The following is a 19,588-nucleotide window of genomic DNA, read 5'->3' as shown; positions in this document are numbered from 1 at the left end:
GTTGTCTTTCTACTCTGTGTGGTTGAATTGTGAATTGAGAGGATTTCAGTAAAAAGCACCTGTTGCTTAATCTTGTTTTGCTTTAATTTGGTTCCTGTGCTGTCAGACCTGTCATGGGAAAAAATGAAGCAGTGATTTGGGCTATTGCCTCTTTCCTTTTCAGGTGCAGAACACTTCTCTATTTTATGTTTCAGTGAGACATTGACTCTGGTTTATGGTACTTTCCTTTGTTTATCCTTTTTAACTCCAAATGAGTCCTTACTCTTAGTCTGTTTTCTGAACCCCGTTACATTATAATGGAAGTATCCAGAAAGACTAGTTTTACTTTGCCCTCATAGTTTTAACCTCTTTGATCTCCCTCGGTGTGGGAGAGTGAGGGACTCCTCTAGAGGGCAGTTCAATGCAGGATCCTGATTGCAGCCTCCTTGTGTCACCTGCTGGAGGATCTTCTGCCTTTCCATTGCATGTGTACAGAACGTGGGAAATAAGGAAATAAGGCACACTTTACTTTTAAGGTGTTGTTAGTATTTCTGTAGTGCTCTTGAGTCTCCTTCTGCAGCAGTTTCCCAGATTTTGAGCAAAGTTTCAACAGTCCAGTTAAACCAAGGAGTGTATCTGATGGGCCAAAAAACCCAACCAAAAAAGCAATCCTTCCCAACACGAGTTGGAAGTTTATCTCTTATCCTACCAGAACCAGTAGGAGAGATTAAATGCTTTTGTCCCTTCCTTTCCTCCTCCCATCACCTGCCACAAACCTCTGCCTTCCTGCATTCCTTACTAAAGAGTTCTTTTTCTGATGTATGACTTTTTGTTCCAAAAACTCAGATAAGATTAAATCTTTAAGTTATTGGTAGGTTTCAAGTTAAAACTTCTCATTTTTTGCAGACATAATATGTTTTGCAAGACTGATGGTTTTCAGGGGGTTTTTATTTAGTGAATAGAAATTCAGACAAATTACACCGAAAATTACCTCCTGTGTTTCCCTTTGGATCTCTTGGTTGGTCTTGACTTTGCTGGAAGAAAGATGCTTCAATTACAAGCACTGAAATCACTTTCAGTTTCAAGCAAATAAGGCCAATCTAAGTCAACACCTGATTAGTACTTCCAAATTTTTGTTTAGATCTCTTCTCTTCAGTGCAGGGACTGAAGAGAGAACCATCTGTGGTATTCCAGACTCTTGAAGAAAAGATGGTTTTACTGGACAAACCAATCTTTTAGCATTACAGCTCTGTAGTTCTCTGCAGTGGATTTCAGGGCCTCCAGAGGAAAATCCAGCAAATTTAACTGGGAAATGTTTGAGAGATTTTTCCTATTAGTTTTGGCAGAATAGTGATTCTGCATAACAGCCACTTCTGTTTATTAGAAACAAAGTCCATCAGCAATAAATTCTGTTACTTTTTGGTAGGTTTTCAGGTAGGTGGATAGTACCAGTTGCTCAGATAAATTGATAAAACACACAGAGTAAGATCTCACCTGTGTAAGTTCATGTGGGTTGAGGCAACAAGTGAGTACATATATTTAAAATATGTGGAAGCTCTCAGCTGTCTGTTCATTGGATTGTGGAGAGATGCTTTAGTACTTTTTCAGAACTTTTTGTCATACCTGTAACTACTGGTTCATACACAGAAAATAAATATCAAATATTGGAAAACATCTCTACATTTCCCCCCCTGAAGTTACACTCATTACAGAAGCTTCCATCTGCTGAAATTGTTTGTACTACTTGGTTTTTAAGTGAGTCAAAGTACTTTGTTTTTGTGATTCAGGGAATTTGTATTATAAATACTTCTTTGTGTTTCATCAAGGAGGGACTTTTAGTGTATTCCTCTTTTTTAATGTAGTTCCCCATGTTTTGGTACCATCCCAAGAGCCTGTGGCTATAACAGAGGTTATGAAGGAAAGTAGTTTTTCTGTGTTTTCCTTGACAGAATGAGAAATCTTGAATAATCCCTTAACTCGGAGAGCATCTGGAAGATTGATAATGAGTGCCACTACTGCATGGTGACATAGATTAGTCAAGAGGTGAACAAGGTTTTGACAGTTTTTCAGTTTCCCTGAGGTGCCTGCTATCCACAGTACTTCAATCCAATTATTATGTTCTTTAGACCATTTATCATCTGTTTTGGAATCACTGTATGAAGTGCTGTAGGTAGGTAGTGATCAAGCCATTTTTGTGGTTTCCCACACACGTCTTACAGCTGAGCAGTGTTGAACTGGGTTACTGGGAAAAATGTTTTTTTTTTTCTCTAGTTCTCTGTCCCTGTAGGAAATGAAGGTGTTTTTTAGGTGATTTTAGCTTAGGTGATTAACTCATTTGTTAGAAGCTTTCCTCCTAAGGAAAACATGCCTGCTTTGGCTGAAAAAGTACACATTGTAGTCAGACCAGTCGAGTTCATGGTAATGAGGAAGCTATTCCCTGAACAGAGGTGAGGAAAGGGAGTTTTTGGAGTGTGAATTCCCTCCAGGAATATGAATTCCCATTTGACTAAGCCTCCTCTCTGCCTACAAAAAAACCAAAAGCAAACAAAACAAAACAAAACAAACAAACAAAAAAACCAAAAAAAACCACAAAAAACCCACAAAAAACCCCCTGCTAGTTGGCAATGTCTTGTCTCTTTTTGGTTCTTAATATTTTAGACTTTTTTAGTTTTTTTGAAGCTAAGCCTTTTCATTAAAGGATAAATATGTTTGTAAAGAGATCTCTCCTTGTAGTTGCCACTGTCCCTTGTTAGCTGCAGTATTTGGCCCAAGCACTGTAGAGTCAGATGTGCAGACTCTCCAGCTCTGATGAATGACTTCCCATCCCTCCTCCTCCTGGGATCAAACCTGGGGAACGGGTTACTCTTGTATTTTTACCCAACTTCTGGAATGGCCTTACCATGGAGTTTTACTGAAGTATTACATTTATTTGGTAGTCTGATGGGCAGTGATGTGGCGCTCGATGGACTTCTAGAACACAGTTTCCTCTGCTTTTCAAGTACCTCCAAATACCTGAAAGCCAAAATCTTAACGAGAACACAGTTGTGCAAAATGGAACATTTATTACATAAATAGAAAGTAGAATGCACTAACCTGTTGTGTAAGACCGTGTAACAGAGGTTTGTTGAGCCTCTGGGTTTGAAAGAGGCCTTAAAAGGGTTGGTTTACCCAAAACCCACAAGAGACAAAACCATTTCTTGAGCACAGGAAAGCGCTCGGTGTTTGTGGCTCTTACAAGCCCCGGGGTGTGACCATTTGCATCATTAAATGCTGAACGTACATTCTCATCTACTACAAACTGATTTTGCTGTTTTATTCTGCCTGTTTGCAAACAGACTTGGGATTTGTCTGAAGGAGAAAAAGATACCCCTCAATTAGGACCTTTGCTGTTGGACTGTGCTGTTGTCCAGCACCGTGTGCAGTTTTTGTTGGTACTGGTCAACCTACAGGAGCTGCAGAAAGCTGAAGTCCATTCATAATTGAGGGAATAAACACTGCAAAGTCACTGGTGTGGGAGGGGTAGGGGTTTGATATTTTGGCATGACTGAACAGTCAGGTGCTCTCGGAATCAGCAGCTGCTGCAAAGTTGTGGGTGTTACGAGATGGAAACCATTGACTGCAGCGCCGATTATCTAAACAGCTCTTTTGTACCCTGGCAGCAGTGGAATTTCTCTTCCTTCCACTTTCCGGGTGACTTCTTATCCAGTATGACAGCTTGTCATGTGCAATCATCGTCACATTAGTCCCGTGAGAACGGTGCTCTCCTGGACACCCTCGTCCCTTCCACGCACAGGGGGAGCGCAGGTTCGGGGAGGAGTTTGCACTTGCACGTACTTGTTGCACTTCACTCAAAGAGGCGACTGAAAGGGACTGACGAGGCATTAACCAAAAGGAGGAACAGTTTGCTCCTCTCTGGAATTTGTGGTTCAGAGTGACAAAGAGAGACTGCTTGGGAAGGGATTTAAGTTATTCTGCACATGTGCGGTTAAGTAAAATGGAATTAAACTGACTATGCTTTGTTCTTTTAGACTGGTCACATAAATAAATGAGAACATTTTGCACTGACTTAAGCACACATTGGTTTAGAAAGGTTTTGTCTCACAGATATCTATGAGCATTAACACACATTCAGTGGCTTGATTCTGTGGATTTTTAACTTATTTCTCAGTTGCAGGAGACCTTGAAAGTCTCATTGCACAGTGTTTTTTGAAATACAGAAAATGCACAGTGTACTTCACTTGTGTGTAGTTAACTGCACACCTGTGTGTGTTAACTGCTTTTATGGTTTTTACACACTCTGTTGTGAAAATTAATGGTATTATGTGTCCATTGTGGAGGAAAGGGGCAGGCAATGAACAGTTAAAGAGAGTCCCAGACAGACCAAAGAAAATGGACAGTAAAACAGTCGTTCATAAGACCACCCAATTATGATTTAGTGTCTTCGAAACAGGAATGAAGAAAGATGTGCCAGGAGGCTACACTGGCTGTTACAGGACTTACCTGAAGATTTGGGTATGAAAGCTGTAGCAGTTGGTGTAGGTGAAGAAAGGGTGAGGAAGGTTGGATTGTCAGTATTTGGGTGAATGAGTAAGAGACAGTGGACATGGGGAACCATTATCAGCTCAGCCTGGAGGTGGTATTTAAATCAGGGATGTGAGAGAACATCAAGTCCCCCCCAAAAAAATTCTGAGGAACATTCAGAAGTAAGAGAGCTAAGAAAATGTGTTTGGGGTAACCCAGTCACTGATGCTGTTGAACATAACACAGTGCAAGGCTAATGAGGACTGATAACTGACCCAAAACTTAGGGAAGGAAATGGCTGGAAGGGGGATTACTAAGCAAAGGGAAGTTTTGTTGACAATTTTATTTGTTGATTTATTTATTTCAGGAGTAAGTTGATACAAAATTCACTTTTATATTCCTTTGGATATAACAGAGATCCATTTTATCTCTTAAGTAGGACATTTTAAGGAATGGAATGAAAGGAAGAAGAAAATTTCAGTGGTGGGCTGTTGGTTCAATGAAGTTTGGTAAAAATAAGAGAGCAGTTAATGGAATAGTTCTTGTGTGTGCCTTAAGAATGGGATTTGAAGATGTGCTTGAAAGCTGATGGAAGAAATAAAGATGAGCAAACCCAAAGAAAAAGCAGCTAAATAGCAAGAGCTCTGTCCCAGACCTCTGATCTTTGCATTAGTACCCATCCCATAAAAGTTACTTGAGTAGTTATATTGGAAAGGCTGACGTTCAGCAGGCAGTTGTCTTAAATACCTTGCATTGTTTGGAGACAGTTTTGTGTGTCTGTTTTGGTTCAGCATAATGATTAAGATGATTTAGATGGCTGAAACAACTTTTTGTGACCAAATATCCAGAGTCAGCATATGGGATATGTATTCATAATCCCAGTCCATGGCATGTGTACTTCTGGGGATATGCAGCCATTTCAGATTCCTAAATTGCTTGATCAGGAGACAAGAATTGACAAATAACTGACAACTGTGGGATCCTTTGCCCTTAGTCTTACTTGTGAACCCGGTCTTAAATTATTTCATTGTGGCCTGTAGATCCTCTTGACCAGGGAAATGATGCACAGTTCACAGATTTCAGAACTGTTCATTGATGTCATTGCATATTTGCTCTGAGTATTTCGGTAGATTCTGCAGGCATCAACATACATTTTTTATTTTGCTACTAAAAATCAAGCTTATGCCAGTCTGCTTTGTTTTGGTGTAGTTTGATGATGACTGTATTCGGTTTAATGGCAGCTTGTTTGTGTGCCTTGGTTTGGGCTTTGTCTTAAATTTAAGATAAGCTGGTTTTTAAAGCTGTTATATATTCTGTTTGTAACTTTTTAGTTCTATTTTTTCTTTTTAATATTTAAAGTACCTGTTCTGTCTTGAATAGGCCTGGAAGTTGATGTGTTTCTGGGTTCATGTAATAAGTCCCCTTATGGAATCATACTTGTCACTGTCTGAAACAGAACTGTCACCCTGAATTCCTTAATATTTAATATTTCAGTATCATGTTCCATTGTCTACCTTGTTTGAAATATTGAATTGAAACATTTGAATGATTTCTCTGGTTTCTTCTAGGGGCTCAACAACATCTTATGACCCAACATGCTTTGGAGAAAGAGGCTTCGGAGAAGATCAAAGTAGAAATCGAGGAGGAGCTAAAACGTCTCGATGAAGAAATCTTGGAAGGTGCTCTTCAGGTTTTCCCATTTCAATCCATAATCTCTATGCCCTGTAATGGTGGTTAATTTGTACCAGGTACTCCAGTTAAAGAGATTTTTGAATGCATTGAATCTCTTTACCCTCCTCCCCCCCACGAGATTTCTACACATTGTCACGAGAAGTAAAATAGTTAAACGCCACCATTTGGAGTGGTGGAGCCCAGCCAAAGCAAACAACTGGATGACATTTAATAGACTACTATAAATAATGAAAAGTAAACAGCCCTTAAGCTGCTGCAGCTGATGGCAGAAGTCCTCAGCAGCCAATATCCCAAGGAGTGTGGACTTAAACCATCAGATTTCTCACTTCCAGCAGGTTTATTTTTTGTGACATGCTTTGATGTGTAGATGTGGCTTTTATAGGATGCCCAGTGAGGGATGATTTGAAAACAGTCTTTGCTTTGCATGTGTGTGGCAAATTGGAAATCTGAAGTAGAAGGACTCTAAGTTCATTCATAGAGAGCTTTCTTAGAAGTTTTAAGCAGAGAAGGAAAAGGTTGTATGAACAAAATAATATTTTAAAAAATTATACTCTAGTACTGCTGCAGAGATGTCCATGTGTGGGCAAATTTAGCACAGAAAAGAGGCTCCCTTACTGCTCCATCAGGGTTGGCATCAGCTTAAAATTGAGAATAGCTGCACATTCAGGAAAGTTACTGGCTGGGATGCAGTTGTGAAATAAGAGCTGGAGGGGAAATGCAGCTCAAAGTCATCTGGGGCTGTAAGTACCACTTTCAGAATGTATTTGGATGTTGTTTTATGATCATGTGTTTATGATTTGTTCATAACATGCTTTGACTACAGAGCTGTGATTTCTTCATCCCTCATGTAAACTGTGTTAACTGCTGGGATAAGAAATCTGAGACTGTTGATGTTCTTATAGGAATCTATTTAATTTTATTTTGTATACTTGTTTCTCTCAGCATTTACCACTACAGGATTTGACTGCCACACTTCCCCAGTGTTCAGCCCTGCCAATCCAGAGAGCTCAATAGAAGACTGCCTGGCTCATTTGGGGGAGAAAGTGTCCCAGGAGTTGAAGGAACACCTGCACAAAGCACTACAGACCTTGCTTAGCAAGTGAGTTTCCATTTGCTTTTCCAAAGGGAAGAAGGTGTTTCCTTTCACACTGTGACTGCTGTTGAAATGCTGAAGATGGAACTGCATCTTGTATTGCATTTCTTTCTTCTTCAATGTTCCTTTATCTGGCTGAGGGGTTTTTTTGTGTTGTAATGTGCAAATACTTTGTGGTATTTGGCCTCTGCAGTAATGTAAATTCTAAAATCTTTCTAAGCTTATTTCATTGAACTTCTGAGGCTGCTTCAGGCAGTTTGAGGTGCTGGTGGAAGTGGCAGCTGCCACTGCCATTGCCAATTAATTTCATGAATCTGGGCTGTAGCCAGATTAACTTCTTTTACCTTATAGTTAAGAGTGGAGCTGAGGGTTGGTTTGTAGTCTGGCTCCTGATGAGTGGGAGAGTTTGCCTGAAAGGATGGTGGTTAAATGCTTTGTGACCACCATTCAGGTACACATCTGGAGCAGATGTGGGCCCCTGGGCTAACCTTGGTGCCTTAAGAGCTGTGCTGCCAGTTTAAGCTTGTTGTTTAAACAGCACATTGTACTTGGCATGCAAGTATCTTGATTAATGTCTTTTGAAAATGGATAAAATTGTTGTGGTTGCTTGGTTTTCTGTTATAAATTACCAGCCTGAATTTAATGGATCCACACTGACTACTTGAGGCTTTTCTGAGTGACCTCCAAAATGTGTTTGTAGAGAGCTGGAGTTGGAAGGTGCTGCTTTAGGGATGGTTACATAAATGCAGTTGTGAAGGCAACATTAGCAAACAGCTCTCTGAGCCTGTGTTTTGTGGATTGGTTAAAATAATGTGGCTCAAAAGAGGCTGAGAATCTCCAGTGCTACTTTTTGTAAGAGTTTGTGTAGCTGTTCATGAACTGTTGGAACAAAAAGGTACTGGAAGCCTAGAAATCAACACCTGGTGTAAACTTTGTTGCATGAGGCGTAAGTCTTCCATGTATGCATTGGAGAGGCATTTCATGCCCTCATGAAGGTAATACCCTTCATGGCAGACTTCTGGAAGATACAAATTTGGAATTCATTCCATCTGCACAAGGGAAACACCCTTTTACTGAAGGTGACTGAGCACTGGCACAGGTTGCCCAGAGAGGTTGTAGAGTCTCCATACTTGGAGATTCTCAAAAGCTGTCCTGGGCAGCGTGCACTAGGAGAGCCTAATAGAGCAAGGAGGTTGGACAGGATGTTCTCCAACCTCCTTGTTGTTCTTCCCACATCAGCCATTCTGTGATTCCTTAACTAGTCCATATATTCCTTAATTAGTTCCCTAGCTGACTTTTTATGATCAATATAATTTAAAACTGACTGTTCAAAGTCAGGTAGGATGGGGCTTTGGGCAGCCTGGTGTAGTGAAAGATGTCCCTGCCACTGATCTTTAGAGGTCCCTTCCAACCCAAACCATCCTGTGATTCTATGACCCTGATCTGGAGTTCACACCAAAGGTGCTATGTGACATCTGACCGGAGAGATGAAGATGGTTGTCTCTTTTTCCATGAGTCATCCAAGGGAGAAGTGCACTCTGTCTTAAGTGGCAAAAGATAGGCCAGTGTGTTCCTCTAGAAATGGCAGCAGCTAATCTACCTTTACAAGCCGGGCATTAGTCCCACGTGGCCTTAAAAACTTGTACTTACTGTCTTCTGAAGAGCTGAGATTCTGAAAAATACCTCACTAACACACTAAAAAACCAGACTGGCAAGGTCTTGGAGTGGTGGAGCAGGAAGTCTTGCAACCCATCCTTTTTCTGTGTCTAAAATGTTACATCGAAATAACAGCATTTTAAGTTAAAGTGTCTTAAAGGTTATTGACAGTTGGCTGACTGGCTGACATTGAGGGGTCATAAGTGGTGCACTCTAGGTTGATTCTTTTTGGAAAGTTCCTGAAAGGAGGTCTTTGAAAATTAAGGATTTCTAGCTTGTTGGTAACCTGATGTTCTAGGCTTCTTATGTTTTCTGTGGGAAAATGTTTGCATTCTGAGTAATTTTTTCTTTATGTACGTACAGACATACGTATAAAATCTGAAATGCCCGTGAAACTATGTGGCCTTTTTCTAAGGCAAAGTAGAGCTACTGTTTAATCTCCCGAGAATATCCTTCCTGCAGCTGTTCTTGCTCTTCTCATCCCACTGATTGATCTGGATTTGCGTTGTAAAGAACTAACATATCAAGGAACTTAAGAGAATGCACTTAAAATGACAAACTCAAATTATGTTTTCCCCGCTGTGCTTTAACTCTGTTCTTTTACCCATGTTTGCCACAGTAGTGCTGTTCGATGCAATACATATTTATTTCACTTGTGTTTTCCTGCTCTCTAACATGCATATAAACAAGTATTAGGGTTCAGCAGGCTGTTAGATCATGACAGATTCAATAAGGAGTTTTCTTGTCCAATGCCAGTTAACACTATTTCCCTTAAACTAAAGTCTAAACTTGCCTTTTGTAATGATCTGGCTGCTTTTGAAGCAGTGCATCACTTGGCAGACAGCCTTTATTGTTACTGGTTCTGTATCAGTTGCTGTATGATCTTGGAGGAAAGAATATGGAAGAGTGGAATTTCATCATCCCGATTCTGAGAAGTAGAGAGGTGATAAATCTAGAATGGAGGTATCTACCGAAATATGAAGGGTTTTTTTATGATCAGAAGTGCTGTTTCTTGCAAATAAAGGCTTCAACTCTAACATAATGTTAATGCAGCCAAGCACTCTGTGTTGGTTCATAGCCCATATTGTTTATAAAATTTTCACTCTTCATTGGCCTCTAGCTCACATATGAATTTCTTAGTGGAATTTTTTATCTTTAAAGTCTTAGACCATAAAAAAATTATATTCAAGAGCTTAGAAATTTTGTAGCATATCAGAGAGCCTACTTATCTAACGTCTTTTAAGTTGTAGAGTATCAAATTGTTACAAAATTTACTTAATCAGTTAAACAAAACTGTGTAACTGGGAGAAGGTGATGCCTTCCTGACCCTGTCTGGTGCTGGTGTTTTATATCCTGAAACACAAGACTCGTTAGCTCTGGAAAATTATTTGCTGTGATGCATGTGAAAATGTTTTGTTCTCTGGAAACTGAGAATTTTATTTTATTCTTGTTCTTTTGTTTCCTTTTATAACTTTCAGTGTTGGTTTAACTTCTGCAGGCCGGTGACATATCAAGAATATCGGGAGCGCACACAAGAGGCAGCTGCTCATGCCAGTGGATGGAACAAGGTACCAGATAAATGACTTTACCTTGGATATGTCTCATATCTGTTTGATGTCCATAATGGTTTTATGAGGTACAGCTGTGCTTCACAGAGGGCCAGGAATAGAAAGAACCCACTTGGTTTTAGTGTGAAATAAATTGCACTCTCAGAACGTGCACATACTGAGTAGTTTTTAGGTAATTTAGTCAGAAGTTATAGAATGTAAGTATTAGGTCAGTCCTCCTCTATTATAGTAAAATAAAAAGTTAGAGATGTTGCTTGACTTTTTTTTTTTAATAATCATTAAACATTTTTAAATTCCCAAGAGACGTTTATTTCCGTAGCAGTTTTGTAATGGAATCTGATACAGATGTTTTCGTAATACTTCTCTACTGTTTTCCTGTTCCCATGTCAGGTTTAAAATACATGTAAAAAAGAGTGCTGAACATGGTGAAAATAAAAATTGACAGTATCTTCATGATATTTAAATTGTTCATAAAACATAAGCATAGTGTGCCTACCTGGATTCCAGAGTAGTTGTCTCAAATGATACGAAACTTCCTTTTAAAGCAATGTGCAAATCTGTAAATGAACTGAACCTTCTCTTTAAAACAAAATGCAAATCTGTAAATGAACTATCTTTATAATACTTTTAATGTAGAATGAGTAGAATTACTCTTCCCAGATTCATCTTTCATTAATCATTCAAATTCATCTCCTTAATCATTCTCTGATAGGTTCAATGGGCATCAGAAAAGAATGAAATGAAATAACTATTTGCAAATTTAATCACAATTTTAGTGTTAAAATTCAGTCTTAAATTTAAAATAGAACAAGAAGTCTTTTCCCTCTTTATATTTTTTTCAGAAATACTTTTCCTTGACTAGATTTCCCTGCTTACTTCAGAAACTAACCAAGGGTGTGGGCACTCATAAAGCAGTTTGTTTAAACATTGCATGACAAGTTACTGCCCATGGCTCCAGCAATTATAATTGCTTTATGTGTGTGCTCTTTCAATTTGTCCTCTTGTGATTCACAGCATTTTAGTTTAAACAACCATGAAATCTGATTATCAAGAAGGTGGCTTAAGCTAGCACATTTTACTTTTCAGTTGGTGAAAACTAAAACCAAGCATAAAACCAGTCATTGTGGCTCAGCTGGCAAGGGAGGAGGTGGATGGGGCTTGTCAGTGCCCTGGTGCCTCTCAGTCTGCTTTTGGAACCCATCTCTTGAAGATACAGCCCTGGGGAGGTGGAATGGCTGTTTTGGGGGGTTTATGATTCAGCCTCCATTGTGCTACATTTGTGCAGCCCCTGGGGGTGGTGGATTTTGGTCCCCATCACCTTGTGGTTGCCATCAGCTTTGCTTCCCTGTAACATTTGTTGCTACAAAACTTACAGTGCAGAAGCAAACCAGAATGGAAAATTTGTAGACTAGCACAGCATCTGTTGATATTGTTTTCATGGTAGCTTGGTGCTTCAGGAATGCCCAGCAGTTCCTTTAATAATCCTTGTTTTGAGGAGGTGGAATACATTTGTGTTGGTTTCATTTCCTTTTAAATTCCTTTATCATCTTAATCAGAGTTGTATTTTGTAACAGAAGAGATCTAGATATCTTTCCTCCCATCTCAGCCCAGCTTAATTTTCACTGTAAAGAAGCTGTTAGAAAAATAATTTTAAGAAGCAGCTATAAATAGAGAGAGTGTTAGGTCTAATTAGCAGGCACATAGCAGCAAAATGAGGCTGTGCTGGCCTCAAGTTTGTGAAAATCTGGAGGAAGTATGTTTGGGAGAACTGAAGCTTCCTCCCTTTTATGACTGAATAATAAGAAAACACAACTGGCCTGGCAGAACAGAGTAACAAAGCACTCCCTGTATCCTGTAGTTTCTTGGGTGGAGCAGAAATTGAAGATGCACAGGAGCTGTGGCAGGAGCTGATGGTTTGAAATTGGGGAGGTGTCATGTTTAGTCATACCAGCTTCCAAAGAATATTCATCATACAAATGTGAGCAGAAGGATGACACTTGGAAAATATAGCTGTTATTTTTTCCCTTTAAAAATATGGATATTTTCCAAAGTGCAGTGGTATGTTTGAACTCCTGAACAGATTTGATTAACTGACTGGCACATGGGATGTAAAGGGATGGTTGCAGTTACTAAAACATGAATACCCATCTGAATGAGGAAATATTGCAGGGTAAGCTAATACATGAGATCATCAGTTCTTCCACTGACATCCCACAGAAGCAAAGTTTATCCACAGACATTAGAAGTGCTGGTTCTCAGAAAAATAAACCAGGAAAATAATTTTTCCATGTATTTCTCAGAAATTATGGTGTGAAAATAAGAGGCATGCTCTTGGATTCTGTAAAGAAAAAGTCTTCACTTTCTATTTGAAGTAAAGCTCTCATTAAAATAAAACAAAACCAAAGCCACCTAAAACAGGGCAAATTATATTTCTGTAATAAATATAATTTTAAAAATTGAAGTAGTCCACTGCTGAGTTGTTATGTTTTTTGCTTAAAACTGAATATTCTATACATGCTCCCACTATTGTGCATTATATGAAAGGATAACAAATACTGTTATTGAGAGCCAGTGGAACTGGTGAGTAGGTTAGCAGTCATCTCAGTGCCCCATTCTTACTGTTAACAGGGCCAAAGAATAATACAACTCTTAAGTACAGAAAGCTATTGTTAACCTCTATGGAAGTACTGTTCTTTCATGAATTTAGGGACAGTGTCATGCAAACCTGCTCCAGTTCATTCTGGTCTCAAAGGTAGAAGTGTCAGTAATTTCAGGGGGAGAGGAAAACCAGGTGGTGTTTGTTGGTCTGTGTGGGACTGGTGTTAGAGTTTGAGTTTGGTCCCTTGGTCCTGAGGCTTGCACAGGCTTACTGAATTTGGGAGGAATGGATGGATTAGGTATTTAAGTTGGCAGAGGAAGAAGGCAAGTCATGTTCAGTATGCCAGCGTTTGAGCTCCCTTCATTTCCCAAGCAGCCTTTTTTTGCCTTTGTTTCTTTTGCCTTCAGCTTACAGTAAATGTCAAATATTTTGAGATCTCAGTGTTCATGCTCTTGTAGAGTTATGTGGGTGTGCCCAAAGCCTCTGAAAGATGCCTACCCTTGACAGCATGCTTTTATTTTGGATTCAAAAAGATAAAAGTTTCTTCTGACATCTTGACTTGCTCCTTACGTTTGTGCACTGTGAGCTTGTACCTCTTCTGCCTCTGAGTTGAGATCAGTTGCAAGAAACTCAAAAAACCCCCCAGACTTTTAAAATTCAAACACCATCTTGCTTTTAAAATTCAAGCACCATGACATTCCTAGTGAAGTGTTGACAGTTGCCAGCGTTTGCTGTTCATCACAGAACAGTTCTGTAACCTGTCTGCCGTAGGATAGGACTCTCACATTTGTTAGTCAGCTGGAACATCTGAAATTTATCAGGTAACAGGTATTTTTTAAGTCCTGTCTGGTTTCATTAGTCCACCTCAGTGAGACACCACCATGAATTTAGTACTAATCTCAAACCCAGCCTTACTTTTCCTATTCGTCTTCCTCCAGCTTTTCATTCTAAGGTGTGATTTCAGGGATAGTAGTAGTAATGCAGGATATTTCCAGCAAAGAAAACCAGGCTGAAGGGGGAAGAGATTGGAAAAGGAAGGAGGCATTAGGAGATCAGTATGAGCAGTAGGAAAGCCTGTATGTCCCTTGTGCAACTGGGGAACAGCGTTCCTGTCTGCACAGTGAATGGATGTGCAGTGCAGTTGTCACGAACGAGGGGTGGTAAAACTGACAAATATTTTTCTCTCACATCATAAAAGTGCTTTTTCAGATGCTCGTGACTTCAGTTCATGCCGGTTTCCTGACCTTGGCGAAGTGCTGCGTAGAAACTTTGCCCAGAGGGCCACTTGGGTGCTCTAGGAGAATAAATTTAGAGTTTAAAAGTTCAACTGCTTGTTGTTTAGGCAAACAAAAACATAATTTCAGAAGGAGGTGGCTGGAACTGTATAATATGAAGGAGGTGGGTTCACAGAGTCTTTCATCTTCCAGAGCAATTTGGGTTGAGGCTGAGCATTCAATTAAAGAAAAAACGTTTCTAAAGAGGAATGGGAGTGGGAAATGAGGGAGCAAAATCCGTGTGTTAAATTTGTCATAGTTTGACATGGAGAGGGGTTTATGTTTGTCATTCTAAACATGTCTGTAATATTATGCTGCTGGGAGGAGATGTTTGTTCCTGTCCCGTCTCAAGGTCAAGTGTGAACTTCTAAAGAGAAGTGCAGAGTATCTATTCAAGAATGTGTATGAGTTTGCTGCTTAAATACAATTGGATGCATATCCCTTCAAGCTATGTTTTATCTTTCCATTTCTGGGGTAGAAAGTTCTGGACCTCTTTTGCTTTTCTACCTGAATCCTGTCTTGGGAAAAAAATGGGGCTTAAGAAAGCACTGCAGTCATGTCCTGTGAAATTCTCTAGTTAAACTGTGTTATTTTGCATATCAAACTGAGTGTTTCTTTTTTAGTGCCTTGTATTGCGTGTCTACCTTGTGTCTTCACAGAAATGAAGTGTATTGAAATGTCAGAAATTAAATCCCTGGTATCTTTGGACTTGTAGACTCAGACCTTTTCTGTGGACCATGTGAATTCTGTTCTAACTACACAGTAGCATTGATGATGCTTTTTATATTTATTCACAATTCTTGTTTTTTGAAGGTCTTGGTGCCCCTGGTTCTGTTACAACAGTTTCTGATGGAGTTAACCAGACGGGGCCAGGAACCACTGAGTGCCCTTGTGAACTTCGGGGTGACATATCTAGAAGACTATTCTGCAGACTATATCATTCAACAGGGAGGATGGGTAAGAAGACCATGTTTCATTTTCAGACTTTGTCCAAAGTTTATTTGTGATAAATGTGATAAGAGTCTGAACAGGAGTGAAAGCTGAGGAGTTGCTAGAAGGAATGACTCAGAAAAAGCAAAAGATATGAGGAGGTCAGGACCAGAAAGGGATCTCTGGCAGTCATCTATGTCACTTCTCTGCCCCAAGGCAGAACTGACTTTTACCCATTCATTTCTGATGTTGACAATAAAGACCTGTGTGATTGGACTCCACAGTTTCCCCAGGCAGTCTGTTCCAGTTCTTTGCATGCCTGGTTTGCTGGATTGCTGTTGTAGCTGAAGAGGTCCTTAGGTGTCAGATAACAATTAGGTGTCATACACGGTGTGTTAAGGTGCTAATTTGTTGGTGATTTGTATGGTGAGCTTTTGATTGTATGTGCTTTCCTGTTAATATACATGCAGCACTGCATGTGGAAGCAAACACCCCTAGCAAGAGATACTGTGCCCAAGAGGCTTTTCTTTTTAATAGTATCCCCTGGTGACTGCTGGGAATGGTATATATTTTCTTTTCTCCTCTTAAATTTCAGAGGGGTTTTTTAGCAGATAAGTAATTGGAGAACACTTCATACAGAAATGTCAGTAGGTACTAATTTATTTTTATAATAAGTGTTAAAATACCTCATGCATATTAGTCTTTATAGCTGTATAGGAACATGCATAGAATGAGCAATCAGGATTTCTTTGTGCTTCAGTTTTCCTTGTAGAAATCTTTAATTCATGGTAACCAATGTTCCTGAGTCATGGCATGCTGAGAAGGTTTCATTTAAAAATACATCAGAGAGACAGCTCAGAGCCCAGGAGCTGGGTCTTGAAAGCTGAGCCTTAAGATTACTGGGTTTGGGAGGGATGCCAGATTTGAATGGAATTAATCTGGGATTTGTGAAATGGCTCCAGCAAGTTGATTTATTCTAAAAAGAAAAGCTGTTCAGGAAAACCCAGTGATAAAAAAAGCACTAGTAGGAAAAATCTCATTCAGAAGCTTCTCACATTTCAAGAGTGTACCTGAGCTTTTTTTTTAAGACTAGTTCTTTCCAGAATTTCTGCACATCTGCACCTTCTTTATCTGTTCCCTTCCTGGCAGTGGTGGATAATAGTTTTCAAGGCCCTTGGGAGAGATTGTTTGTCTTTAATGGAGAGAAGCAGTAACAGCACTCAGCCAAATGACCTCAGGTTGTTTGATAAATGCACTTACATTTCAAAGTATTTTCATCCCAGGGCAGGTCCTTACTTGCAACTTTTAGACAGATCAGTGTTGGTGCTGTTTTGCTTTCCTGCCTCGTTTTTTTTAACCCCAGAAAGGGCTGTGGTCTGTTCTCCAGCCTCTTTTAGAGGCCTGCTGTAAACACACTTAATACAGCGCAAAGCCTCTGAAAACAAGCAGCTTTCCAGCACGGCCTCCAAGGGAGGGGGCTGTGCTTTGTGTTTGTGTGACTGTGCATGTATGTGCAGAGCCGGGCTGCGAGCCCGTCTGTGTCCGTCCAGCCAGGCATGAAATCACACTGACACCAGCGGTGCAGCAAACAAGCCAGAGCTATTTTTGAAACAGCACAAGAGGCGAGGAAAGAGACAAGGTGATGAAAATCCTTTCCAGATGAATTAATGTAGCTGCACTAACCTTTTGTGAGTTGCTCTGGGCATAGGGCTGGGGACCCACTGGGCATGTGACTTTACGTGGAGGAAGGGAAATATGTGGGTTTACTGTATTTTTTTTTTTTCCTCCCTAAGCAAAATGTTCATCTTTCCCAAGCTGCATGATTCTCAGTTTGTTCCGAGCCTGTGGGATGGTGGTTGGGGATGGCAGTGCTGGGAGCAGGGCGTGGGGCCAGGGTGGGAGAGGTTGTGTTTCTGAGAAGGGCCGGGAAGAGCCGCTGCCATGGAAGTGTTTGCATTTTTTAAGATAAGCATCTGCCACTGGGGCTCTGTGTGCCGGATCAAGTTGTCAGTAATAATCTGCTAGAGCCATAAGGGCAGCGTAGAAACCTGGGAGTCTCCAGTGACTCATGTTGCTGTGACAGTAACAGGGTCAATTTTTGTGTTATTTTGGAGCGGGTGAAGATAGGTCTTTCCTGCAGCTGCAAAGAGCTTGCTTAAAACTGAGAAGATGCCAGAATAACCTCTCTAGTTTTTTGTGGGCCAGGAGCAGAGAACTTCACAGGAGTCAGCTTTTCAGGGGCAGACCTGAAAAACTCTGTGGTGTCTCTGGTGCTGTCTCTTCCCTTGGCACCGCATGATTTGGGATCTTCCTCAATTTTTGGATTGAAGTCAACCTTTTGCAGGAGGGAAGTAGCCAGTCAAAGGTAAGGGGGCAGCTGAGCCTTTCCTGTGCCCCACTGTGGATCTGGGGAGTCAAAATTTTACAGAGCTGTGTCATGCACTTGGTGCATCCTGCTGTGCAGCCAGGATGCGGCTGGAAGAGCTCCCAGTGTTCTGCATGTGTGCAAGGCTTGAAGGTTCCTTTAGGAGCTCAGGAGACTTGTTGGTCTGGGAAAGCATCTGATTTAGGAAGGTGGACAGTTAACTAGAAGCAAAATTGCTGGCTCAAGGGAGTTAAGATTTATAAATTGGATAGCTCTGCAGCAAATTTCGAGAAGTCGACGTGGCTTGTAGGGAATGGGAGATTTGAGATACGAGAGGATGAGAAGTTGCATTTTGATTTTTTTCATGCCAGTCCTGCAGAGAGATGGTTACGAGATGATGTGTTGAAGCAATGAGTGTTCCCCTCCCATTCTTCCTTCAGGCACTGAAATTGTGATTCAGCTAACTTTGGGTGGCAGGATGGGACGGGGATGTAATGGTGGGTTGGTTGGTGAGGGAATGGCCGGCATATTTTTGTGTTCAAGTGCATAGGTATTTCAGTGCTGTGATTCTGGCCATTGTGTATCCTGTTCCCCTTCCCCTGGCTCTCTTCCACTACTTCAGGGTGAAAGTCTTCCAAGTAGGAATGTCTGCAGTGCACTGCATATTGTGTTTGGGTGCAGCTGGCAACATAAACATGAATGAAGAGATGTGAAAGGACCACCTCATCTAGTTTACGATCTCTTGGATTTGCAGGTAGATGCAAAAGGATTTTGGAGGACTGTAGGAAAGCAAGGAAATCTTGCTTTCTTCTGGACAGCCTCCCTCTTTCACTAATTGCTGTGACAGATTTGGCTGCAGCTCTTACATTTACCCTGCTAAAGTCTTAAGTTTTAGTATGATCTCTCTTTCAGAGCAAAAAGTGTGCTGGGCATTCCAGGTTCTCTAAAAAGGGGACACATTTCTTCCTCCTGACTAATGAGTCAAATGGTCACGCTAAGATCTCCTTCCTTTATCATCTTGAACCATTGCAAAGCAATACCCAGCCTGATTACAAGTAGCTTCGTTCTTCTCTTTCCCGAAAGCAATGTTAGGGCTCAACAAACTGACATGCAGTGTACATGCTCTCCCCTCCTTTTTTCTCCTCTCCCCTCCCTTTTTCTCCTCTCCCCACCCCTTTCCTCCTCTCTCCTCCCTTCTCCTCTTCTCCCCTCCCTTTCCTACTCATACCTCCCCTCCGTTTTTGCTCTGTCTGACTTCTCCAGGGCTGAATGCTGCTGCATCAGAAGCAATTCTTGGTCTCCTGGAAAGGTGCACAGTAAGGCCAGTCAGTTGGTAAGGATTTTTTTCCTCTTCCTTTTCCACCCCTACTCCCAAAAAATTCACTTCTTCTCAGGTTCTGCGGATCCTGTTTTCATGGTTAGATTTCATATATGTAGAAATAGCCTGGGAATGTCTGTAAGGAGGAAAAAGTGTAAGATTGCTTGGAAACTAGCTGCCTTTTTTTTTCTCTCAGACTCACATTCCTGTTACAAGCCCATCTGCTTTTCCCTTGTTTGAAGAGGTGAATTAAGCGCACGCAATCGATGTTTATCGGTGTGCAGTTAATAACCAGCCTGGAACTTCTCGTATTTGTGAAGCTGAAATTGTCTCTGCCTTCCCAGGGTTCTTGTCTCAGGATGTTCAGGCCTGGATTTGCGTTTAACTAGTTCATTGCCCATGTTGAAGAGAGTAAAAGTAAATTTGCTTATAATGTGCACAGTGTTTACGGTTTCCTATCTCAACCTTAGAGGAGCTGTTCTCTCTGTGTTCCCGGTGTTTTGTCTTGGGCTTTGCAGCGAGTGTAAACATTTTCTTTGCTGCTGGTGCTTGAATAATGTGCGTATGAGAGTCTGTTAAACAATCTGGAGGAG

At 40.7% G+C, this 19,588-nt stretch overlaps 1 protein-coding gene across 2 annotated transcripts in view; it reads left to right on the top strand.

Annotated features, from left to right (window-relative positions):
* BCL2L13 (BCL2 like 13) overlaps nucleotides 1-19,588 on the top strand; it is a 41,622-nt gene that overhangs the window by 8,284 nt on the left and 13,750 nt on the right. For both annotated transcript variants that reach the window (XM_027726541.2, XM_027726543.2), the window contains 4 exons: nucleotides 6,069-6,179; nucleotides 7,135-7,291; nucleotides 10,440-10,509; nucleotides 15,196-15,339. In XM_027726541.2, coding sequence (XP_027582342.2) covers nucleotides 6,069-6,179; nucleotides 7,135-7,291; nucleotides 10,440-10,509; nucleotides 15,196-15,339 — 482 coding nt within the window. The remainder of the gene's footprint in view (nucleotides 1-6,068; nucleotides 6,180-7,134; nucleotides 7,292-10,439; nucleotides 10,510-15,195; nucleotides 15,340-19,588) is intronic.

This window comes from Pipra filicauda, unplaced genomic scaffold (genome assembly GCF_003945595.2).
Source record: "Pipra filicauda isolate LSUMZ 115617 unplaced genomic scaffold, ASM394559v2 scaffold2_size9829703_pilon, whole genome shotgun sequence".
In the NCBI taxonomy this organism is placed as follows: domain Eukaryota; kingdom Metazoa; phylum Chordata; class Aves; order Passeriformes; family Pipridae; genus Pipra; species Pipra filicauda.
This window is presented reverse-complemented; position numbering and strand designations above follow the sequence as displayed.